The 26,469-nt window shown below is 33.9% G+C and overlaps 1 protein-coding gene across 1 annotated transcript in view; it reads left to right on the top strand.

Moving 5' to 3' along the window:
• The first annotated feature begins 1,512 nt into the window (after positions 1 to 1,512).
• Positions 1,513 to 26,469, top strand: part of LOC144966542 (putative elongator complex protein 1) — a 39,339-nt gene continuing 14,382 nt past the window's right edge. The window contains exons 1-19 of the mRNA XM_078903186.1: positions 1,513 to 1,899; positions 4,619 to 4,759; positions 5,605 to 5,686; positions 6,839 to 6,919; positions 7,533 to 7,618; positions 8,001 to 8,100; positions 8,360 to 8,450; positions 8,944 to 9,076; positions 10,650 to 10,728; positions 11,670 to 11,885; positions 13,198 to 13,368; positions 16,664 to 16,757; positions 17,369 to 17,527; positions 19,380 to 19,486; positions 20,279 to 20,427; positions 22,209 to 22,311; positions 23,228 to 23,417; positions 24,737 to 24,895; positions 25,287 to 25,433. Of these exons, the coding sequence (XP_078759312.1) occupies positions 1,747 to 1,899; positions 4,619 to 4,759; positions 5,605 to 5,686; positions 6,839 to 6,919; positions 7,533 to 7,618; positions 8,001 to 8,100; positions 8,360 to 8,450; positions 8,944 to 9,076; positions 10,650 to 10,728; positions 11,670 to 11,885; positions 13,198 to 13,368; positions 16,664 to 16,757; positions 17,369 to 17,527; positions 19,380 to 19,486; positions 20,279 to 20,427; positions 22,209 to 22,311; positions 23,228 to 23,417; positions 24,737 to 24,895; positions 25,287 to 25,433 (2,441 nt within the window). The 5' untranslated portion in view covers positions 1,513 to 1,746. The remainder of the gene's footprint in view (positions 1,900 to 4,618; positions 4,760 to 5,604; positions 5,687 to 6,838; positions 6,920 to 7,532; positions 7,619 to 8,000; positions 8,101 to 8,359; positions 8,451 to 8,943; positions 9,077 to 10,649; positions 10,729 to 11,669; positions 11,886 to 13,197; positions 13,369 to 16,663; positions 16,758 to 17,368; positions 17,528 to 19,379; positions 19,487 to 20,278; positions 20,428 to 22,208; positions 22,312 to 23,227; positions 23,418 to 24,736; positions 24,896 to 25,286; positions 25,434 to 26,469) is intronic.

Consider the following 26,469-nt stretch of genomic DNA (forward strand, 5'->3'; position numbering starts at 1 on the left):
CCGCAACACCTGAGATCTGATGGAAAAATACATCATTGAACTCAAAAGTGTTGAGTGTGAGCACAAGTTCGGTGAGCCTCACAATGCTGTTGGTGGATATCCCTGGTAAGGTATGACGATCGACAAAATGCCTGATGGCACGCAGTCCGTCAGGATGCTGTATGGATGTGTACAGTGCCTTCACATCCATGGTAAAATCAGCAGTGGACGTTCATCCTGGAATCGAATTTCGTCGAGGACACAAAGAGCATGCTTAGTACCCTTGATATACGATGGCAGGGTGGGAACTATACGCTGAAATACCGCATCGAGGAACTGCGATACCTTCTCGGTGTGGCACGAGATAGCCTACACAATCGGCCTTCCAGGTGGCGCGTCAGACAATTCCCGGATCTTGTGTATCATGGACAGGGAGATCACTTGCTTTTTCTCTCATTCCATTCCTCTATACGTTTTCCAACTTGCTCTTGTCTTGGAATAAAATTACTTGGTTTTGTCCTGGCCCTGGCCGGAGACCTTGGCTGAGACTGAGAGGGAAGCAGTCATATGTATAGTTAGTTTTTGGAGATGATTTTTTTTCCCTTGTAAGTCACCTTTGTTATGTAGTGTTGTATTTTTAATTTTTTGTTTTGTTGATATAATGATTTGTAAGCATTTGAGTCTATCTGTTTTAGCTGTATCCTGTGCTTGTGTCTGGATGAGACTTTTGGCTGATCATAAACTAAGTACACAGATGGTCCGCTATTGGAATCTACATCTGTTCCCTTTTTTAACCATTTCCCTTTGCCTTATTTTTTCTCTCTCGTGTACTAATATAACTAGTAAAACTAGGATTTAAAAAAATTGGTATCCCATTTTCTTCATTTTTACTAGCCCTAATATGACCTCAATGTTTTATAAGTGCCATCAAACGCCGATATTGCCTAAACCAAGTGTCCCAAGCCCGTAACCGTATAAATAAGGAAAGGAGCCCAAAAAAAATAACGCTAGTACAAGTAGCTACAAATCAGTTCTTAACCTCTCTCTCTCTCCCCTCTCTTCTCTCTCTCTCTCTCTCTCTCTCTCTCTCTCTCTCTCTATCTCTCTCTCTTTATCTCTCCATCTCCAATCTCACTCAATTTTCAATTCTCTTTTAAAAGTTAGAGATTTGGTATTAATAAACCAAATTGGCATTCTTGGTGAGACACTAAATACAAGCGAGGAGTTCACATACAGTTTCAATATTTTTTTGCTAGCAGTCTTATTCCATCACTTACAGTCACAATGGCCAGTTTAAAATCTTTAGTGCCACATTCCCCCCAAAATTGTTTTTGCATAATTCGGATATAATTATTTTTGGCAGTAAAAAATCATGCAGAAATATATAAATTAACAACCAATGTGCAAATATATTGATGATCAACGGCCTTAACAGTTTTATGTGTATTTTAGAAAAAAAAAGAGTATTTTAACCGACCATTATAAACTTGTTTGGCACTTTTTTCAAAAATTATCTAGCATCTCCCCCCCCCCGCCCCGCACCCCAACCCGAAATCGAAACTAACTAAAAAAAGGTGTGAAATGAGGAATCTGTAAACTTTGGATTGTAGATGACTTCTTAAATTTAAATATTTGGAATTGTGTTATTTATAAGGATATTGTGTAAATAACTGTTAATTACAAAGACAAAACAAACCCAAACAAGCAACATCAAACAAGCAAAGCACACTGGAGTCCTGGAGAGTCAGTGATTTAGTGTAAATTAAAATGAGAAACCTCAAACTATTGAATTATAAACATGCAAGCTGGGGCAAGTGCAAAGATATCTCATCAGATGCTCTCTTCTTGTCTGCTGATCAAGATACCGGCGATGTCTATGTGATCACAGCTAAATCACTTTTTGCGTTATCTATTCCACAGGTTAATATTTGCTATTTTCGCATTATTATAGGCCTATATTAATATATATATATATATATATATATATATATATATATATATATATATATATATATATATATATATATATATATATATATATATTTGCATTCGGATATCATCGTCATATATTTTATTAGGTACTTTGGTAAAACTAAACGAAGTGACTATTTATCGGAATGCTCGGGAAAATAAACTTGATCTCTATTTCTCCGAACGGTTTCCGTTCTCAAGATTAAAAATTTTTTTTTTGGTTATTTGCGAGAGTGTCTGTGAATGGTGAATGTGTACATATTTTTTTGGGTTTTCTTTTGCCAGCGCTCTGTCTTTTATTCCCAACTTTCTGTTAGACTACTATCTTGAGTTTGTATTTGTCTGTGCTATCCTGTCTTTCATCCTCTGTTCCCGTCTTGCGACTTTGACTTTGTTGTTTAGGTGTACTTCTGTTCTCTCTTTGATAGTGCAGCGCAAAGTGAAAAAGTGAACGTGCCATGGAGTATTTGCGATAGCACAACTTTTTGATAAAATCCGTCTTTGTCAACAATATGCATAAAAAAATGCTAGCCTGATGATTCATGAGAATTCCCTGTCCACTCTGAGCATTTACTTTTGCATCGACCTCGCGTCCGTAACCCATCAGCTACTGGAGGCTAGCCGACCATTCGGAGAAATAGAGTTCAAGTTTATTTTCCTGAGCGTTCAGAGAAATAGAGCCGGCCAAAACTAAAACATTCAAATTGGATTGAGCTCAATGAAATGAGACATATCATTATAATTATATTATAAAGTGCTTTTCAACACGATTATATTATAATGGTTCCAAAATTTTGAAAATCAGATTAGGAGAAGGAAAGTTATATTGGTTTAAAGTAAAGCGAAAAAAATGTACTCTTATTTGCCTTTGTTATTTCCTGATGGACTTTATGACCTGAAATGTGCATTTCCGATATAGTGGCCACCATATTTGGATTTAAAAACTGGCCTAAAATGGCCGCTGACATTTGAGTTAGGATTTTTCTGGAATAAGTTCAGGGATGCGGGATATAACTAGACCTTGAATTTGATTTTATTAAAAACTAAAAATGATAAATTACGTGCTGCAACAGGAATTTTGATATACTAATTTCTGATTTTTTAATTATCCAAAGTCAAATAATACCCTATTTTATCCACTATCAAAAGAGATACTAAATTGGCATTGGTTTGAATGTAATTAGCACCAAACGATAAGGTAATTCCTCCTGAAGAAGATAAGACCATCCATAAACAAAAAATCTATGAAATTTTTTCGGAGACCCATCACTCAAAAGTCCTAAAAATCAGGCCACAGCTACTAGGCCATTTATCAGTTTACTGCTGGAGTGCCAAATGGACGTTTACCAAAGTACCTAATAATTATTTATTATTATTATATTGTTATTATTATTATAATTATTGTTATTATTATAATTATTGTTAATATTATTATTATTGTTGTTATTATTATTATTATTATTATTATTATTATTATTATTTATTATTATTATTATATTATTGTTATCATCATCATCATCATTATTATATCATCATCATTATTATTATTATTAGGTTCTACTATCTGATTAGTGTCTCTGCAACACCTAACGCAGGCCTGCAAATTTTCAGCCCATAGGCTGGTTTCAGACTTTTAACGATTTTCAATTTTTAGTCTTTCAATTGTCAACATCGAGACCCTTTATTATTATCTTTCATGGAAACTCCAAAGCCGAAAAATAGATCGTAATCACATTGATTTTAATCTAAAGTAGAGCATCAACTACGATCATGTCAGTCTAATTTTTTACTATCGGCGAAATCCGAAAATGAATAATTTCTGCTAATGGGTTTACCAATGAGGACGCGCCAGGATCGTGAAACTGGTGCAACTACTTTCGTCATCTGAGGTCATAGATCTGAAATCCGCTCGTTGCTTGCTATTATCTATCTTTGTTATTTGGAGCGGAGACCAGATTTCAGTCCAAATGACTTCAAAATTGAATTGCGAATAATGCATTTGCTCTATATGCGAAGCAGCCTCGATTTTTTTTTTCTCAACAGCGTTGAAATTGTTTTTGTCAGTTGTTTTATTACCTATCAAAATTTTTCTTATACCTGAGACTTGCAGTGCGGATATCAAGGCAATTGACGCATCCGCTAAAAACAGAGTATGTGTTACATAATAATTGTTTTGAACATAATGACCGAAAATTTTCAGTCTTTTTGAAAAATTAGCATTTACAGGCCTGCTTAATACAACATTATATAAGAGTTGAAATGAAATTATCTGGATTTTTGATGTTTATTCCGAGGTAAATTTTTTTTGTGTTCATCCTTAAATGTTTTGAGTGAAACTTACTGCCTACTAAACATATAACGGGAGCTTAAAAATTTATCTTGATTTGAAGCTTTTTTATTAGTCAGTCACTAGAAGTAGCCCTCATTTCTTTCTTTACCTCAACATACTTTAGAGCATCTGAGCATTAGAAGAGACCAAAGCCAAAAAATAGGTAGTAGTTCTCTTAATGCCATCCATTACAACCTTTGCTTTTTATATATTTCAATCAGTCTATATGAATGATTCCATCACAAAAATTGTCTTTAGTGGGTGGACCTCTCACAGGGAGGAGGAATGTTGGCTGACTCCTGATGGATTCTTCATTAAAATTTCTATCCTAACTTTCAGAAAACATGCTGGGAAATCAATTTGAAAAATGAAGGGATAGAGAGCCAGCCAATTGGTTTAAAGTATCTTTGTGATCAGCAATCAGCCTGTGTTGCAACTTTAGATGGACAAATTTGTTTATGGGAAAAGAGGAGAGAGCAGGTAACTTCAAAACATTCAATCATTAACTATTGTATTTACGAGTATTTTTTTTACTGTTCATTGTCATGAATTGTTTTTTGTTTTTTTCACTTTTCTTCAATTATTTACCCTCAATTGCTCGTTTATGTCAGATATCACTTCCTTTAAGTTTTGATGGCACCTGCATAATTCATCACTCAGCTCGATTGACGGACCTGGGGTCAGCGAGATTATCTCTCTCTTATGTGTGAGTTTTGTGGGGACAAAGTGTGAGGAAATAATATTTCTCCATGAGTATTGAGAGTTTAGAATATGAGGCTTTTTCTTCTCATTGTAGCTTGACATACATACATTCCTTACACAAATAAAAGGAAATAGACAAGACTGAAAAAGTACAAAGAGCGGCTGCAATGAAAAACCGGCACACAAGGTATCCTGTATTGTTACCTTACACAAAACCATCAACGACCCAAACTCACCCATCATCATCCTAATGGCTCTGAAGGACTGCTTTTTAAACTTTTTCTTGTTTGCTTTGAATTGTATATCTAGACTTTGTTGACTATCCCATTTTCTTCCTTTTTACTGGTGCTGAAATGACCTAAATATGTTACGAGCACAGTAAAACTCTTTAAAACAAACAAATAAAAACATTAATCAGGTCAATTTTAAAATGGAGATGATTTTTCACTGACAGTAGGTCGTTGACCCCTGCTCACCACGTAGCATGACCATGACCTACTGATGGTGAGAGCAGTGCACTCTTCTATCTTAAATTCAAGCTATATTTGTCTATGTACCAAATAGGAGATTTTCCAATATCAGAATAATCCAGGAAGTTTTCATTTATTTCTTCTTGATATCAGCTGGAATGTGTTGGGGAAGTGCCTCAAGGCCTGACATCGATGGCGTGGAGTCCTGACCTTGAACTCTTAGTTATCACAACAGGTAGGTTGTCAGCTATTTTGTATTAAATTATAGCAAATAATGGTCCAATTGGAATCTGATATAAGTCGTTCTCTATGTCATACTAAGAAGTCAAACCAAACTATTCATTTGCTTTGTATTGATTGAAACAGCTGAGATATTGAGATGTCAAAACTCCGATTTTTGGGGTATGGGAAATGTGGTTCAAATTCTGCTCTTATTTCAGGTTGAATTGGCACAAAAATTTGAATTTAGATAGAGTTACAAATAAAAAAAATTGTGATTTGTAAGAAATAATGTTTATCCTCTCTCAATGAACCGTAGTATTATTTTAAAACAGATTTCGCAGTTTCATCATAAATCTAGATTCACAGCATGAGTTTTCTATTCATTATTATTCGAAAAATTAAGTGAGTCCAGAAAAAACCCCAGAAAGACGGAGATGATTGGATTAAACTGTGCACTCTTTTTAATTTATTTTATTTAGCAATGCTTTCATTTTTTTTTTAATTGGCTGTAAGAAAAAAAAGACAGATGCACAGCATTTTGAAGTCAATGAAAAGAATCAACAATAAGATTGTAGTGCATATCAAATGTTTCACCAGGATTAATGCAATTCAGAAAACATTATTATTATTATTCATTTTTTTCCCCTGATTCTAATGAAATTTGTGAGGGTTTGACTTCCATCACCAAATTTTTCTAATTTTCATTCTGTTTGTTTCCTTTTTTTTTTCATATATATTTACATAACAACATTATAGCCATAATTATACCTTTCTAAAAGGCAAATCAAGTGGCCTTAAAACATCTTTTTCTTTTCATTCTCATTGGTACAACCCAAGTTGTTTTGAATATGTGGAAATGTCTGACAGAGCCTTACTTTCTTATAGATTTCTTTTTAAAAATATCTCCAAAGGATATTTATCTTGCAATATTTCATTGAGTTCATTGCCTTCATCATCATCATCACCACCACGATCACCTCTATCTAGTTGCAATGACCTCTGTAAATATTAGTTTCTTTTTGCTGGAATGTTTTCTCTGCAAACTTTGTTGACCCCTACTTTTGTATACTTTTAAAGACATTTTTATGCTTTAAACCGAAAAGAAAGAATGACTGGAGGCTGCACATTTACCTTAATGATTATTGCTTTCCATTTGTTACTTCAGCAAATAATACTTTAATTCTCATGACAAGAGAATTTGACCCTATCACTGAGATACCACTCTTTGCTGAGCACTCTGCTGAAGGTGAGGGATTTTATTTCGTGCAATATCCATATATAATATGTGTAATGTGTAAGTCTTTCATTTGTTTTAGCTATTTATAACTAGATTGTTTCAACAATTTGTCAAGTATATTGAAAAGTGAATGAGGGAGCACAAATTTAATATATTCTTCTACAATTTATAATTTCTATTCTTCCTCAAGAGACGGTAGTTACAATAAATGTATAAAAATTACTCTCTGGAACTGATTTTTTTACCATTTGCTCTCCCAATCTTTTCTTGATCTTGTACATCTCTGAACATGTATTTTATTTTGTTCAGAAAGGTCTTGACTTTGGCCAGATTGATCTTTGGGCCACTTCCAGTGAATTTTATCATGCATACCTGTTACCTTTTCTCACATTTGTAACGGATTTCCCATTTTGATGACTAAAAATGTTTTCTTTCAGTTTAGTTTATTTGATTCTTTTTCATCATAATTTAGATATCAGTGATAGTTATTTGACCATGGAATTTTGAAAGTCAGTTTGAGAAGGAAATCAAATTCAGTGGTCTCTATGGTGGTTAATAAATTTATTTTTATTTTTACTTGTTATAATAGTAAATAGATTTCTCATTATCATTTTTATTTTAGAAACCCATGTGAGTGTTGGGTGGGGCAAGAAAGAGACACAGTTTCATGGCTCTGCTGGAAAGGAAGCTGCCAGAAAAACAGTAGAGGTAGAAGATATTTTTCATTCTTTTTTTCATGTAGTAGTGTTAAATTCTTTTGGGTTTTTTTTTTTCTTCTCCATGCGGTAGGCAAATATATTAAATTAAATTATTAAATTTTATTAACATAGGGGAGAGTGGAGAGAAGAGGACATCTGTTCATATCTTTGAAATTGTGGGATCAAACTTATTTGGCCTTTCATTACAAAAAACCTGATTTTTCTCTCTCTCTCTATATAAATGACCAATAGGAAGAATAAGTGTTGGATTGCTTATATTTATCTTTTTAAAAAATGTTCTTATGATTAGATAATGTGACGTGTTTATATAGTGTGCTATTGGAAAGATAATGATATTGAATTGATAATTTTGAATGTTGTGTTCATCGCAGGCAATACAACCTGCATCGGAGTATGATCCAGGAACCATCCATGTCAGATGGAGAGGGGATGGGCAATTTTTTGTTGTCAATGCTGTTGACCCTAATACAGGTAATTTTAATTCTGATCCAAAACTGTTTAGGTTATTGTATACGGCTATAGGTCAGTATTTTGATAAGCATGATCGGGTTGAAGAAATAGTCTTATGGAGTAAAGGGGAAAAAGTATTATGTTAGTTTAATTTTTTTCCCATTATTTTTAATTTGAAAATGCAACAACAAACAAACTTATATTTTTATGTTTCTTTTTTTTTTTGTAAAGATTTTACAAGTTTCTCAGTTATATAAGAATATTTTTTCATCTAAATTAGGAGCCCGATTTCTGTATGTATGGTCCAGAGAGTGTGTCTTCCAATCAAAGAGTGAGGTCGTCAATGGTCTACAACATTTACTGGATTGGAAGTACGTCTCACCAAAACAATCCTTATATACATTGACTCCCAATCAAATTTATTGTAAATAGCGGACATATGAAATCCGGATTACAATTAGGGGTTTTTGCTGTAGATGATTAACTTTAAGCAGAGTTTTGAATAGACTATTGTTGAAAATGACATAAAAATGAATTTAAAAAAATATATTTCTCATTTTTATACTCATTTTAATGATGTCTCATTGTTTTTGATTTTGTTTTTTTTTGTTTTTGTTTTTGTTTGCTTATTTTTAAAGATAACAAATTTTTAATCTCGACATCATCCTATAAATGGAAAGACATTGATAGATGTTAGGGTAATACTGATCAAGATAGGCATTTATCAGAGAAGGTGAATGCTATAGTGACAAGGTATAAATTGATTTAACATTTATTGATCTTGCGTTGTGCCTTTTTAAAAGGCTTATTTATCAAAAATGTTGTAATGCATAATAAGGTGCTATCCTTTCTTTTTTCTCTCAGACCATCAGGATCCTTGATTGCTTCTGTTCAGACAAAGGGTCCTATAAACCAGCAAGAAGTTATCTTTTTTGAGAAAAATGGTCTAAGACACGGACAGTTTGCTTTGTCATGTGAACATGGGAAAAGTGTAATGGTGAGCAGGATTATTTTGAAATTATGCTTTGCTAAAGTCGACTGAAGTGGTATTAAATATGTTGCTTTATTTTTATTTTGTAAATTTTCTATTTAGCATTTCTTTTATTTTTCTTCACACCATTGCTTCTGTCAATGTAGGTATTTACTAACAAACATTTCAATAATTTATCTGAAGACAGTTTGGATCATTATGCCTCTTTCAGTATGCAGTGACATTTGTCATTTTCCTTTGATTTTATTTTTTGAGTGGTTATATAGGACCTACCACATATCAGATTCGAAATTGCGGACGAAATAACTACTCCTATACAAACAGAATGCTTGCAAATTCTTTTCATCAGATAAATTCTAGAAAATTTTATTTACTTCAGTGACAAACTATAATTTTTAGTCCTTTAAAGCCATCAAGTCCTACGAACTATATTTTATTCCTGCTTTTTGTAACATATAATTGACAGCAACAATTGCATTCCATGTTCTCTGAATCGGATAATAATCTGTTAAAGAATACTTTTCTGTCTGTCTAAATTTAAATCCAGCACTCTAATTGCTGCTGGATGAACAGGGAAATCATGGTAACAAATGTATATAACATGTGGTTGAACAGATTGGTTTGCTTGTGTGTTGTGCACTGCTGGTTGTGTTTGCAATGCTTTTAAAAAAGACATTCAATGTCTGGCACCCCTGTGTATTTTCACGTAGCCATCGTGAAATTATTTTTTTCACTTTCCAAAACAATCCTGACTGACTGAACTGGCTTGGCGATAAATTTCACTGTTTCATTTAAGCCAATTTCGGCTACTTTGTAGTGGCGGAAAATATACTCATTAAAAGTAAAGTGTGAATGGTTGGAAATATTTTAGATAAAATTTTTAATTAAAACTCAGATTATTGTTACTTGTTACTACTCTTTGATCTTTTTACATTGTAAACAAACTGGTTGATTATGCTTCTTCACAAATTGAGGTAGGTATCTCATTAAAAGAAAAATAGTGGCCAGTGATTAAATCTGGTGCAAATATCTTCTACAATTGTTTTACTCAGTCATGAATGCTGTTCACTGTTCAATGATTCCATTGTTGCTTTCTTCTCTTTAATTTAGATTTTATCGCACTGTCTGCAAAACTTGTTTATTTTGATTCACTTCTCCATGGTGAATCATAATGCGATGAAGCTGATTTAAAATCATATCTGTTCCAATTTTAATTTTTTTCTATGAAATTTAACTTTGATACACGTTTTAAACATTCTCAAAATGCTTGAGTTGTTGGTTTATTGCAATTCTGACATGTCTGGCATCAATGAAAAATTGAGGAATAAATTCAATTGGTCATGGCTAGAAGTCAAAGATGGTTATGGTCATTAAAAAAAAATTTCTGGCTTTTTTTTTGGTTTGTTAAGAATTTCAGCAATGTTATAGAGCTCATTTATAAGTGTAGACAAGGTATTATTCACCTTTGCATATAGCTAATCTGCTATACTACAATAATTTAGATACATAATAACTATTTCAGGGGCATATTACAAATAGCTTAAAGGTTTATGTTATTTTGTTTTTTTCTACTTTCCAGGTAAGGCAATTGTCTTGGAATCCAGATTCAACAGTTCTTTGTCTCTGGTTGCAAGATGCGTCCAGCCAATCATCAGAGGGTATGTGCCAGATAGAGACTAAAAGCATGATTGTAAAGTAAAAAAAAGTCATAGACTTGACATTTCTTTGGTAAAATGTCATAAATGGTCATAAATTCGCATCAATTGTTGTAAAATGGAAAAAAGTGGTCTGTTTTTAAAAGCATGATCCTCAGGAATCGGGCACAGTGTGGTCTAAGCTAAATGTTAAGCCAATGGTTTGATTGATTTTATAATTTTTTTGATGTTTGTTTGCTCTCATCTCCTTCCTCCTCATACTCTACTCCTCCTCCTACTCTTCTTCTTTTCATTTTGAGTCTGCATTTTTTTTTTGTGAGTCACACAGTATATTTTGAACAAGTTATTCACGTCAACATATAATTCTGGTTGCTGATGTTTATGTATTTGTTAAATGCCGATGATTGAAGGTTCTGGCCCACAACATTGTTGAAGTGAAGCGGCTTAAGTAATATGTACAATTAATACTCATTGGCTCTCTGTTCAAGAAACTTGGTTAGTATTCATAGGACTCCACTAGAGTATTGAAAATTGCTAAATGCTAATGCTTAAGTAGATATTAGATAAAAAATTTATAAGTATATTGTGCCGAATCCCATAATTGAACCACCCAATTTCACTAACATGAGCCATTTAAACAAATTAACAAGCAAAGAAATAAATTGGTTAGATTTTAGTTAGTTGTTTATTATTGTTTTTAATGATTTTCTTTGGCACTCCAATGGCTTTATCATCTGTCTGACTAAATATCTTGATCTGAAGCTGATCATAAATTGCAATAATGAAAAGTGTGTAAGTGTAAGCTAAAATAGAAAGTGTTTCACTGTCATAAGTGTAATGCATTGCTATTGTTAATCCAAATATTTATACAATTTTTGCAAAAAAGAATTTTTTCGACGGTTTAGTTTAACTAAATAATGAAATATTACTTTTGATAATTTCAGTGCGTTTGATGACAGTAAACAACTACCACTGGTACCTGAAACAGAGTCTGAAATATTCATACAATCTAAGTGTTGTAGAATGGGATCCTGAACACTCTTATAAACTGTACATTGGCTCAGTTAAAGGCATTTTTATCTATACTTGGGCCTGGGATATCTTTTGTACATCTGGAAGGGATGAGACTGATTTAACATCTGTTGCTGTTATAGATGGAGGTATGGGACCAAGTAGTCATGACTATTTTTTAAGAAAAACCCATTGTTTTATTTTACGTGGTCTTGATAAGAGATTTTAGATGAAAACTGAAATAATTTTGAATTTTTCAGGATGATTCCATTTCCATGGAGACAACTTTCATCACTTTTGTCTGTAGTGCTAAAAATATTTGGCCATGAATTTGTGATTAAGTTGTCTTAGAAAATCAAGTTAATTGCCCTCGTTTCATGAACTGCTTAACAGAATTTTACTTTGTTATTTAGAGGGGTTTTTGTCCAATAATATATTCCACAATTTTTCAAGACACATTTTTGTGAAAATTTACTAAAAATTGGTTTGCATACAAGTGTCTAATACCATTGTGTTACAAAACTAACTATATGTTATTGGTAGGAAAATGTTTTAGATGTTTATGGATCATTATTTTGGCAATTTGTTAAGAAATATGCACAGCCGTTTGGTTATTAAAGATAAGACCCCACCTGATGAGTTTGACGGGACTGAAAATTATTCAAGACCTCATTTCAGTATTTCTCCTTTAAAATGCTTTTTAAAATAATAATATTGCTAACCACCGGGTCTAAGTTGGCAAGAGAAATATGCTGCAGCTAATCCCTCTGTGTCAACATTTTTGACACAATGCTACCTTTGCTTTAATACTCTAAGGAAACTGTGTGGAGTCTCCCGCAATTAATGGCCATCTCCCACTCTCCCATAGATTTTGAATAGAGCTGTGAACTCATGGTATTCATTCCCCAGGTACCAGGTGCGAGCTCCTTATCACAGGAATTACAAACCCATTATTAGCTGTAGTATTCAGTAGTAAATAGCTTATTCTTTTTTTTAACCTTACAATTCAAAGAAAACAGATACTCAACTTGTAGCCTAATTGTTCCTAGTTAAACAAATGATATGATCAAAATATTTTGCTTCCTCGGAGCATAATTTAATATCTAGCTAATAATATCCACCTGGCAGTTGGTAATTTAGTTGCTTTGAGTTATTTTAGTAAATAGGAACAAGATCTTATATTCTTATTTCGAGGGGAAGAATAGTACAAACAATTCTTAGAAATTCTCAATTATTTAGTTAAAACACCATAAAAGAGTCTTTGCTATGATAATCCTTTCATGGGAATTAAAAATCACCATTAAACATTAAGAAAACTAAGTGCAGTACAACATTTTGATCTCCTCAATGGAATATGATGCCCAATCTGACATACGTTGAGGTGATGTGTGAGGTCCTCTCAATTTTTATTTCCTAATCATCAAAGTCTTTTCAGTCTTTTATTCTTTATTTCCATTCCAGACAAACTTTTAGTGACCCCTATGAGGCAGTTAGTGGTTCCTCCCCCCATGGCTGCCTTCACCATGAGCACTCAATCTCAAGTGAACTTCGTTACCTTTGACCCAACCCCTGGCTCCAATGCTATGGCTTCTTTATTGGCTGATGGGACTGTTGCTCTATACAGATACCAAGGTTGGTGTGACAAAAGCCATGCTTTGGTATGAATTTGAATTTATGTTAATACATGATAAATAAATATCAATTGTGGACAAGTGATAGCCCTAAAAAACCCGGATAAACTAAAGGGCCCAAGTCTCCAACTTATGGCTAATAGCACCACCTTTTATATTGTGGATCCAAAAATGGTTGGCTCGCAAGATTCATCAGAGGATGTTGAATCTTACATCACAGGGATTGTCTTGTCCTGTACCTTTTACACCATCAGCAGACATTATTTCTGGGCATTTGTATAAGAATGTGAGTTGGGAATTATCAGGTATTTTCTCCATAACATCTGAAGTAAACTTAAGATTAGAAAAAACATTAAACTAAATATGAGATGATTTTTGTCCCCTTCACCAAATTCCAAAACAACTGAATTTTAAATATAACATAAGCATCAAAACACAAGCCATTGGCAAATACCAATAAAATTGAATTCACGTCATTTAAAGAAATGAAAGAAAGTGGATGAATGCAACGAATGTCAATTCTCTTTTAGGAGAGTGTGAGGACATTATGAGAAGAAAAAGAACAATCAGATGTAACTATAGATACAATTTATTGTTGTTCAGAAGCATTGAAAAAAGCTACATTATCTTACTTGAACTAACCAGTGAAATCAGTCCTTTTTAATTACCCAATAGGTTTTTGATTAATCAAAGCTTGGAATTTTTGACACACCCTCAAGCTCGCTCGAACAAACATTGTTGTTTATACTATAAACAATAGAATGAATGAATTTGACATCACTCTGTGCTTTAATATTATTTTTAGACCACCAGTTGAATCACTAGTTCTTACTAGATTCTCTTTATCAGACAATAAACGTATAAGGTTACACATAGTTTAGTGTGGATCTGACTGGCAGAACATGTAAGTATTCGACTAAAATGCATACTGTTCAGGGATGCCACTTTTCCGGTTTTAGCCGGAAATCCGGTTTTTTTACCACCAGCCGGTTTTAATCCGGAACCTCCGGTTTTTGTCCGTCGTCACTATTCAAAAAAAAAAAAAAATTTTTTAAAGAAGAAGAAAAAATCGCGATTTGAGCCGGAACTTTTTCGCCGGGTGAATAATTTGGGCTGTCACCGCCGGTCGAATATTTGGGCTGTCACCGCCGGTCGAATATTTGGGCACCTAAATGGTAGTTTATCTACGCCCATCCCCATCACAATTCCTCCTTTAAAAAAAAAATAAATTGATAAATAAACAGTGATTTTGAGAATTTCTCAGTAATTTTCCGCTGAATTTGCCGTGTCAAACATTTCCCTCAAAACCACAAAATCACCATTATGTCTTATATCATATTTTGACACCTGTGCAATAGTCGCGTGAAATTTAGTGACGGTCCCGTTTTTATGACGTCGGGCCAGACTGAATGGCACCAGATGTCACAATTGACACAGACGACCAGTGGTGTTCTTTGATTAGCAAGTTGATGGTTGAAGGGGAAGGGGAGGGACAAATCTCTCTCTCTCTCTCTCTCTCTCTCTCTCTCTCTCTCTCTCTCTCTCTCTCTCTCTCTATCTATCTCTCTCTCTCTTTTCCTTTTTCCCTTTGCCTTTCTTTCCATTTCTCTTTTCTTCTTTTTTTTTTTTTTTGATATAGAATTCCTAAGATCAATTCATAAATTATTCTGGTAGAGAAGTCTCTCCTCTCTCTCTCTCTCTCTCTCTCTCTCTCTCTCTCTCTCTCTCTCTCTCTCTCTCTCTCTCTCTCTCTCTCTCCCTCTCATCTCTCTCTCTCCCCCCTCTCTCTCTCTCTCTCTCTCTCTCTCCCTCTCATCTCTCTCTCTCTCTCTCTCCCCCCCCCCCCTCTCTCTCTATCTCTCTCTCTCTCGCAACCATCCATTAAATCTTTACAAAAACTAAATTTATGTTTAATGATAAGAATGGATTTATACTAGTAATAGTAATATATTACATATTACCAATACAAAACTATGTTCCTGTTATTTTTACACTTTGCTTGCGTTTGACCGATGGACGGAGACATTTTCCTCCTTTTTGACAAATTGCTATTATTATCACTGAAAAAAAAAACACTCACCAAAACCACTACATCATCGCTACCACCATTACTATTACAATCACCACCACATCATCATCCCTACCACCACCACATCATCCCTACCAACACTACTACTACAAATAACACCACATCATCCCTACCACCAGTACTACTGCAACTACCACCACATCGTCATTCCTACCACAACTATTACAACCACCACCACACAATTATCTCTAAAAGACCACCACTACTACAACCACCACCACATCATCATCCCTACCACCACTACTACTACAACCACCATCACATCATCATCTCTAAGACCACTACTACTACTACTACTACTACTACTACTAACTACTACTACTACAATCACCACCACATCATCATCCCTACCACCACTACCACATCATCCCTACCACCACTCCTACTACAACCACCACCACACCATCATCCCTACCACCACTACTACTACAACTACAACCACATCATCAACCCTACTACCACTACTACAACCACCACCACACCATCATCCCTGGCACCACTACTACTACAAATAACACCACATCATCCCTACCACCACTACTACTACAACTACCACTACATCATCATTCCTACCACAGCTACTACAACCACCACCACACAATCATCCATACGACCAGTACTACTATAATCACTACCACATCATCCTTACCATCACTACTACTACAACCACCACCACATCATCATCCCTACTTCAACCACCAAATGTAATTACACTTTCAACTTTTGAAATTCTCCGAGTCGTGTCAGAAATTGCTGCGAGACAAATTTTGGATCGAATCTCAGTGAATTTGAGTGAAGTTTGAATTTATAGGTTATGGTTGCATGGGTGGGTCATGATCTTCACAATGAAAAATTTTCTCCTTTTATGTGACCAGTCATTCTCACCCCTGATAGCTATTGATATTAATTTGTCTATATTTTGTTTTCAGCACCTTATTTTATCAATTTGAAAACTGTTAACTCTCCTTTCTTTTGTGTGTTATTTGCTCTAAATTGCAGTAATAAGTACTGAAACAATATTCCAAATTTGATATTTTTCAAATCCCTACAAAGCCCTTGACGTTGATTTGTATCTCGTCCGCCCAAGTTTTCAGGCTTTTTTAAATTTGCCTGGTGGCATCCCTGGCATACTGATAATAATACCTAAGTAGCCCATTTAGTTTAGCAACCAATGTCATTATTAATTGAATAAATTTTTTTTGTACAGACAGCAAAGAAAGTTCAAGAGCTGTTCTTGATGCTGCTGGTGGTGATGGATTTACTCCCAAATGTGATACTCCAAGCATTACAAACATATTAACGTGAGTCTATTAATTTTATAACCTTAATACAAAATTATATGACAGCAAAGAGAGAATGGAGGTTGCACTTTTTAATTTGTAACCGATAAATACCATACATACCCAAAGCTTTTACACTCTTGTTATGTCTTATATTCCCCTATATCCGTTTTCCCCTCCCACATTGCTCTAATATTTGTTTGGGAATGACAATGCTTTTTTTTTCCCCTGATCTCATCTGTTATATACTAGTCTAGTTTTTGATATATTGTACTATGTAAACATTTGAGTGTATTTGTAGTGGGATCCTTTGCTCGTGTTTGGATGGGACTTTACGTAAAGTTAAGTACGATCTGTTCCTTATTTAAACTTCAGAACAACTTTTCCCTTATCATTTCCCTTTTTACTAGCACTGAAATAACCTAAAAGTGCAAGTGTTGTAAAACCCCTAAAACCAAACACAAAAAAAACCCCCAACAAATTTAAAAATGGTGTCTTTTGAATCTATTTAAATGTATTGAAATTCTAGATAAAATGATAAACATTAATTTTTACAGTTCAAAAATTGTAAAAAAATTGTTGTATTGATTCATATGACGATTGATATATTCTTACTTCACATATTGTTATAGGTTTGAAAAGAGATCTACAGAAACTGACCCTTTGGATCAACATCACTTGTTGTGGTTGGATAAGAATAAGCTGTTGTTTGTTACCACTGATGACTGTAGTGACTTTTCCCATGTTCATATAGGAAATATAAACCTGGATGAAAATATCATAACCGAAAGGTGATAAATATTTCTGTAGTTTAATATTTTACCCTCGTGCTAAACGGTGTAATTTTGTTTGACATTGTTTTTTGTTGTTTTTTGTTTTTTTGTTGTTGATGCTTTTTTTTTCTTCATGATTTACACTACTATGGTTAAGGTAAACACAGACCTGCCTTCACTTAAGTTCCCTTTTTTGCGTGGTCACTTCTCATTTGCCAATGCTGATATATTTTAAAGTTTTCTTGTGTATTAAATTTTTATTTTTCTTATCACGGTGCACCCAGCCACAAAACCAAAGAAGATGTACAAATGCAGCAGTGATTTCACAATGGAATTTCCATCAATCATTTTGTCGAAAAAGAGTCGACGTCATGCACATTGAACGGTGTGCAAAACAGACTTTCTTATTTAAAACTAAGGCAGAAATGATGTGGCCAATGATGTTTCAATCAAGAAACATACAGAAACTGCATCAGCTACCAAGCCAGTCTTTATTGATCATGTGGGACCATTATTTAAAACTTTGTTCCTGGATTCCAAAATTTCTCAATGATTCACTTGTTCATGAAGAAAAGCTACTGCAGTGAAAAAATCTTCAGCGCAGCATTACTCAGTCACCCTCATGAGTACACTACAAACTCAGCCATTCAGTCTTGTGACAGATGGAAGCAATGATGGGGGCTCTTCATAGATCTACCCTATTGTGAGATATTATGACAGAATCAAAGGCGATGTCAGGACTTAATTACTCATTGTTTTGGAATGTGTTGACAATTCAACTTGGTAGAACATATTATAATGCTGAGAAACTGGCAAAGTTCTCCATTTTCCTGGAAGTGTGCTATTTCTAAAAAATCAAATGCCAAGGGAAGAACTGAAAATTGGCAGTGATGTTAAGAGGCTTATTTGTGTGCACTTAGGAAAGAGAAGGAAGCAGACAAATCAAATAAAGAATTGAAAACTTTTTATAGCTCATCTTTAAATGACATTATTCTAAATTTCCTTTAGATGTTGACGTTGTTGAGCATGATCTGAACTCCAGAGGAAGGTGCAACATTTTTTTGAGGCTAATGGTCCACTTTTAAATGAAAAATTTGAAATTGTGCCTCTAATGAAATAAGAGCCGTTGTTGTGTGAATGTGGACAGGCAATGGCAATGGTATCAGCCAGCTAGGGACTATGAATAAGGAGCAAATATTTCTATTGTGCAAATTGGCCGAGGCTTTCGTCATCAATCCCACACTCAAATGCAGACAGTGAAAGAATTTTATCAATGGTTCGCAAAAACCCCACTGAATTTGGTAATCAATGTCTATGGAGATCCTATCATCTTAATAGTGATGAAAACGTACCTTCTTGCAGGAGACAGGAAGTGTTTCTCAGTCGACTCAGAGGATGCACTCTTGAAAAGGATCACAGAAGTGCTACCTCTGACTCCCTGCAGAATTACATTGCATCATAGGATTCTTAATGTTTTGGTGATGATTTATGTATATTTTTCTGTAAAAATAATAATATAGTTATGTTAGTTTTTGAAAATAAATAATACCAGTTTTGCTTGCAGAATCCCAGTTTTTGAACTCATAGATTGGCAGGTCTGTAAACTACACTTTCTCCTCTCTCATTCATGAGAATGAAACCTTTTATTTTTTTCTTAATAGAAATATATATTTATTGATAGTGTTTGATTGAGGCTAAGTTTAAAATATACTGAATGAATGTCGTTATTGTTCAACTCTTAGTTTAACTATTAAACTTAATGTGGTAGATAAACATATAAATAAATATTGTTTGTAAATTGTTGGTGGAATATTGTATGTGTTGCATTTCTCTTCTCCTTTAATTTTTCTTTAAATCACCATGAAATCAGATGCTCTTTTGGGATGGAGGAATTGGTCATTGCTGTAGCGTTGTCCGAGAAAGGTTGTCATGTAGCTATCCAGCTGGAATCAGGTGTCATACTCAAGCTCGATGTCAGTGAGTACCACCTCTCTTATTTATTTGCCTCTCACCATTTCGTGAAATATGCAAGGCAAAGTGTTGCTTTTGGGTTTCATTTTGTCTTTTAAATGAACTGATCAGGTTTACCATTATGAGTTAACAAGAGAGAATGAAAATATTCACCTTATCTATAGCAGAGATATGCTCTATCTGATTTGATTTACCTAATGTCTGTGAGCTCAACAGCAAATTTTAACTAGTAATGTCCGTTGTCGGATTTTCTTTTTCCGATTTTTTAATTTTATGTCTTATTAAATTCGGTTTATTTTGCTTGGGGGGGAGGAGGGAGGGGGAGAAGAAGCTGGGGTTGTTTATATTTGTTGGGGGTGGGAAAGGGGGGGGGGGGGGGGATGGAACTAAGTTACAATTTTATTTTTATTAACTTTGTCAATTAATTAAGTAAGAATTTTGCTCTTATTTACTTCAGACCACAGTCCTATCTTACAATGAACTTTGTATAGTCACCTGACAGATTGAAATTTTATCCTGCAATTTGGTGTGTTTTCCTAATTCATTTTTAAGATTCTTTTTCGCACATGTATTATTTCTTCTGTAATTTATTCTATCAACACCTCTGGCATTAATTCGATTAGAAATATTGCAGGAGTCATTCAATTTGTAATTAAAAATAATCCATTATTTTGTACTATGTTCTGACTTGAATTGAAGAACAAATTACATAATCTAAACCATTCAGTATTGTTGGCCTTTTCTTTTTTCTTTTTTTTTTTTTTCGTTCTCATGTTATTTTTCTGGTTCTTTCTGTAGATTCTGAGACCATCCTCCCTTGGGAATCCAGCTGTGGAGAGGTGTCCTTTCCTTACCCCTGTATTACAATGGCTGTAGCGGAAATTGGTCAGGAGGAAGTTGTCTTGGGTTTGACTGACAAGTTTAGGTTTTATGTCAATGGAATGGAGGTAAAATAAAATTATTCAGAACTTTAATAACATTGACCTCAATGAGAACTAATTTAATTTTATAATGATAATAATAATGAACTAACTAAAGATCTGAAAAAGTGTGTATGAAACAGTGCCAGACAAAGCAGGAAAAAAAAATACAAGAAAAAAAAACCCATCCCAAAATAATCAGCCTGCCTCAACTGGGGATCAAACCTCAGACCTCCTGATTACCGGTATGATGTGCTACCATTACACCACAGAGGTTACCTGACAGTCTGGGTGATTTAATGCCTATATTCTTCCCAATGGAACCCACTTTCACTGTGAACCCTGGCCTGCATCACAAAACACAAATATTGAAACAAAGACATTTCAGTTACCTTCATTTTTATTTTGAAAATATCAAACTGACAAATTAGGAGCAAGCATTGTTGTAAGATAAAGATCTGAAAAAGAGCGTATGAAACAGTGCCAGACTAAGCAGAAAGAAATAATAATAATATATACTTTATTCATTTTAAAAAATGGAAATTTGTTTACAGACGTGGCATGCGTAAAAATATATAAACACAAAGAGAATCTATGGCGACAATGTATACATATATATATATGCAAATGTACAAAAATGTAAAAATATACAACCAAGAACCAATCGCAACAAAATACAAGAACAAAAACCATTCCAAATAATCAGTCTGCTTCAACTGGGAATTGAACCTCAGACCTCTTGATCATTGGTCAGACATACTACCATTACACCAAAGAGGTTAGCCGATAGTTGGGATGATTTAATGCCTATATTCTTAGCAAGGGTACACTTTTTCACTGTAACCCCTTGCCTGCATCACAAAATACGAAACACGAAACACTTACACCAGTACCTAATTTGTCAGTTATTGAATTGAATTGAATACATTATTTATTGTCGGTAAAAATACATATGTGTACATATTTTTTACAAAACAACATCTAGAACAACAAGAACAAAATTTATAAATAATAATTAAAGAATAATAATGCATATTTTCTTAATAAAATCTTATTTAAAATCAGTAAGCACTTTAAGGCTTTTCTCCGACATAAGAATTAAAATAAAAATTCTTTGCACATAGATTAAATACTATATATTATACATAAAAATTGACATGTCTTGTAGTTTAATTAAATATGAATATTGCATATACTTATGAGAACAGAAAACATATCTGAACTAGTCTGAGAAACTGCCACCTTTGTCATAAGAGTCTATCAAACCTTTTCAAATCTCTCTCCTTTCTTATGTGCTCTGGTGAGTTATTCCACGAAACTGCAGCGGCATAACAAAAGGACTGAATACTAAAATGGGTTGTTTTGACGTTTGGGACATTAACAGTATTGGTTTCTTTCTTTCTTTGAAAGTTACAAAATTTTCAAGACATGAATTAACTTATGGTTGGGTAACAGTTTTCATTATGTCCAGACCGGCTACAAGCATCAAATGGAAATCTGCGTATTTCCTCCCCATGTCTTTATTAAGCAAAAATGTTTGCACTCTGTTGCTATGTCTGTGATTTGCTTCAGATGTATAACAGGTTATTTCAATTTAGTCATTATCCATTTTGAGTAAAATTATATTTTTCTAGTTTTTCTCTGAAAGTTTTCTTTGAAAAGTCCGAATCCCAAAGCAAAATTTAAAGTAGCTAAATTTGTTCTCCCACAATATGTATATTCCAATTAATTGGTATACCTGCAGGTATTCTACTACTTCATCTACTTTTTCATATCTTTATATATTAACTATCATATATTTGACCTAGGTGGCATCCAACTGTACATCATTTGCACTCCACAATGACTTCCTGTTGCTAACCACTATGACACACACCGTTAGATGTATACATAGAGATACTAGAGTGACAGGCAAGTGAAATATTGGACCATTTACTTATGGTATTGCTTTTGTTCTTGTGGAACCGTCAAAACTTGTCATTTTCTTATTTAGTGCCACTTTTAGAAATGTTCGCTTTTTAAAGAGAATATTTTACTATAATTCAAATGAGTTAATTATTTAATTATATTATTAATACTGTTAAGTCTATTATGCTGTTATTACATTGACTTTGATCATTATTAAAGCTTCCAAGTCAAGTCGAATCATCTTCATAATTTATTTTTATATTTTACAAATCTTTCAAATTCCACATTTACAAAATGTAGATGTCGTCTTGTTGACTATTAGCGTTCTGGTTTTGGTGAATGAGAGAGAAAGAATAGTATTATATGAAGGTTATTATTATTATTATTATTATTATTATTATTATTATTATTATTATTATTATTATTATGAATGATGATGATGATGATGATGATGATGATGATGATTATATATATTATTATTATTATTATTATTCTATTATTATTATTATTATTACTTATTATTATTATTATATTATTATAATTATATTATATTATTATTTTATTAAAAATATTATTATTATTATTATTATTATTATTATTATTATTATTATTATTTTGCTTCAGGTAATGATCGATGCGCTTAACAATAGAAGATAATTCAATGCTTTGCAATGCTAACAACCCAAAACAAGTCCATTCATTGATCTTTTTGCACTTGGAACTAATGAATAAAAACAGATAGGTTTGCAGCCATAGTCTCTTCAAAATATAATGTAATGATAATATGATTGTTAAGTTATTTTATTGTGAATTAAGATTCTTTAATTTTTATTCTTGCTTTTGATCCGTCTACAAAGGTAATGTTTTGAGGATTAGTTGTCTTTTCATTTTAAATTGCCTTTCATGATCTCAAATGCAGAGTTACCAAAACTCTCCGATGGTAAAGAACATCCGTTTGATGAGAGTGTCCGTCGAGTTGAGAGAGGGTCCAAGATTGTCACTGTGGTGGGAAATGAAACAAAATTAGTTTTGCAGATGCCAAGAGGTAACCTGGAAACAATACACCCAAGAGCTCTGGTGCTCAGCACCCTGAAGAAATTGCTTAGCAGGTGGGTGTAGCTAAGCTGTAGATTAAAAAGGGGTTTATTGTTTTAAAATAAAATTTTAAAAAGATAAAATACAACTTTCCTCTCCCCCCACTAAATAAAAAAGACAAAACAAACAACAAAAGTCAGGAATTGTAAGTAAAATTCTACATTCGAAAGATGTTAATAATAAAGACAGTTAAACTAAAACAAAAAAAATCCCTTTTCCTACTTTTTTTTCGATTACTGCTGACTTTAAATTCTTTAAATCACAGTTAAGTTTCGGACATGGATGTTTACTATCTAGATTATTATATGGTCATAGATTTTATGAAAAATGGTATTATATACCCATTCCATCCCCCCCCTCCCCCTCTCTCTCTCTCTCTCTTTCTCTCTCTCTCTCTCTCTCTCTCTCTCTCTCTCTCTCTCTCTCTCTCTCTCTCGCTCTCTCTCTCTCTCTCTCTCTCTCTCTCTCTCTCTTTCTCCCTGGGTGGGGATCCTGACCTCCCATAGCGGGCAGGGAGGTACATACTGTGTCTTCTATCCCCTTATATCTCATCCAACAAGCTTTCTGTCTTTGTCTTGGAATGAGATTACTTGGTTTTTTCCAGGCCCTCGTCGGAGTCCTGGCTGAGAGGGAAACAGTCAAATGCATAGTTATTGTTTTGGGAGATGATATTTTTTTCCTTGTAAATCATCTCTCTGTTATGTATTATTACATTGGTTATTTTTAATGTATAATGTAAGCATTTGAGTGTATTCCTCTTTGTTGGATTTTGTGCTTGTGTCCGGATGAGACATAGGTGATCTCAAACTAAGTACATTGGTGGTATGCTCTTGGAATCTACATCTGATCCCTATTTGTTCCCATTCCCCTTTGTCTTACTTTCTCTTGGGTGCTTTAATTGTAATTCTAGAACTTTTTACTATCCCATTTTCTTCCTTTTTACTGGTGCCGATATAACCTAAATGTGTTGCAAGCGCCGTAAAGCCCTTAAAAACAAAAACAAAACATCTCTTTCTCTCTCTCTCACTAACTTACACACACTCACACACACATTTGTACATAAACACCCCTACTTACACACTTTATTAGTCCAGTTTATATAAAATTGAATTCTTTTTCTTCTCTTATTCATTTTAGTGTGAATTACTTTTTGTGATATTCGATTGCCTTATTTTTGTCAATTTATTCAGGGGATCTGGCAGACATTTGATATAGATATAAGATTTTTGAAATGCACAAAATATAACGAATCCATTCCGATTTATTAAATTTATAATTGGGTTAGTGTAGTGTGTATTTTGATTTGATTTTTTCTTCACCTCCTTTCCTCCAGTTTTCAGATCAAGGCTGCATTTTCATTGATGAGGAAACACAGGGTCAACTTAAATCTCTTCTTCGACCATAATCCGGACAACTTTGTGAGCAATGTTGACTCATTTATTGACCAGATTGGCTCTGTCCAGTTCTTGAACCTATTTATCACAGAATTGGTGTAAGTAAAGAGAAGCTGTGCTATTTTGAGTTATGAGTATGCTTTTGGGATAATAATTGGCTTATTTTAACAAAGAATAAGGAAGGTTACTGTAAATTGTGTCAAAAAACATCCTCTTTTTACTTATCATTGGAAACCGGAAACTCAAAGGTACTTATCATACATTTTATGTTTTATGATAGCTGAGATACAAATTACTTAAGCCTTTTTTTATTCTTCAAGATATTTGCTCAATAAATTTTAAAGTTAATTTTTTTTTTATTATCATAGATTTAATTTTTTTAAATAGCTCTTTTGTTGATATATGTTTCTCTTGTTTGCGATAGTTATTGCACACATTTTTTACATTAAATTTTTTTTAAATTCTGTAATATTTTTCTTTGTTCCCTAGAGAGGAAGACATCACCAAAACTATGTATACAGCATCATATCAACATGGAAGAGAAGATAAGAAATCAATTCATGATGGTTCCCATTCTAAAATAGATTTAATCTGCAATACACTTTTGACAGCTTTTAAACGTCTTGGAGAAGACAAGTGAGTGATTGAACTCTTAGCAAGCATGCTTACCGTCCCATATTTTCCGGATTTGTCACAGAAATTTGAAAATAAGAATACCTGTTGTTCCAGAAAAATAATGTGTTGTAAAAGGAAAGGGAAGGGGTTCATTGACCTAGATATTACTGAATGCTGCCTCTAATCATTTTGGTAGTCCTTTTATATTTTTTTTATTCTCAAAGGCACCGATGCTTTACACTTATAGAATTGCAAAATCCATTTTCAGCAGGGGGGTGAACTCCTTTGATCCCCCCAGATGAACTCTTGCTTCTCCACCCTGCCAGGGCCTCATCAGTCCCTTGACCCGGCTTTTAGGGATGGGAATCCCTGATTATCAGGGACAGAGATGTTTAGATTTTTGCAGTGGCACCCATGCCCAAACCACTCCTCGCCGCCCTTCCTCTCGTCTCCACCCGTTCTTCTTTCTTCCCCACTCTCCCCCTCCCCCCCCTCTCTCCCTCTCTCTCTCCCTCCCTCCCTCTCTCACTCCCTCTCTCTCTCTCTCTCTCTCTCTCTCTCTCTCTCTCTCTCTCACTCTCTCTCTCTAACCTCCCCACCCCTTTGATTAAAGTTTTGCAAGCAGATTGGTAGATACTACCTCTAGTACCATTATAGCCATATTATGCTCCTGATATTAGATGTTTTATTTACTTTTAAGATGGCTTTGTGGTCTTGTGGTATGACACTCGCCATGGATCAGAAGGTCCAGAGTTCGAGTCCCGCTCTGAGCTAGGGATCCCTTGTAAATCGTTTTGAGCATGTTTAATGATGTTGCACTATAAAAATTCTTAAGTTAAGACTTAACTATTGTCCAATGTATTGTTCCTGAAATTTGAGCTTTTATCTGTAAAATGGTCCTGAAATTTGACTAGACGAGGCATGCCTGTCTTAGACTAATGACGTGTTTGGGATAGTAATTTATCCAAAGGACCCATCTGAATGTATAGGCTTCCTTGTTGGGTGTTTTTGTTTTTTGAAAATTTGTTTGAGTTTTCACCTGTGCTTTTAGTTTGAT

The sequence above is a fragment of the Berghia stephanieae genome, chromosome 2 (assembly GCF_034508935.2).
Source record: "Berghia stephanieae isolate SIO BIC M18660-M18661 chromosome 2, UCSD_Bste_1.3, whole genome shotgun sequence".
Lineage (NCBI taxonomy): Eukaryota > Metazoa > Mollusca > Gastropoda > Nudibranchia > Aeolidiidae > Berghia > Berghia stephanieae.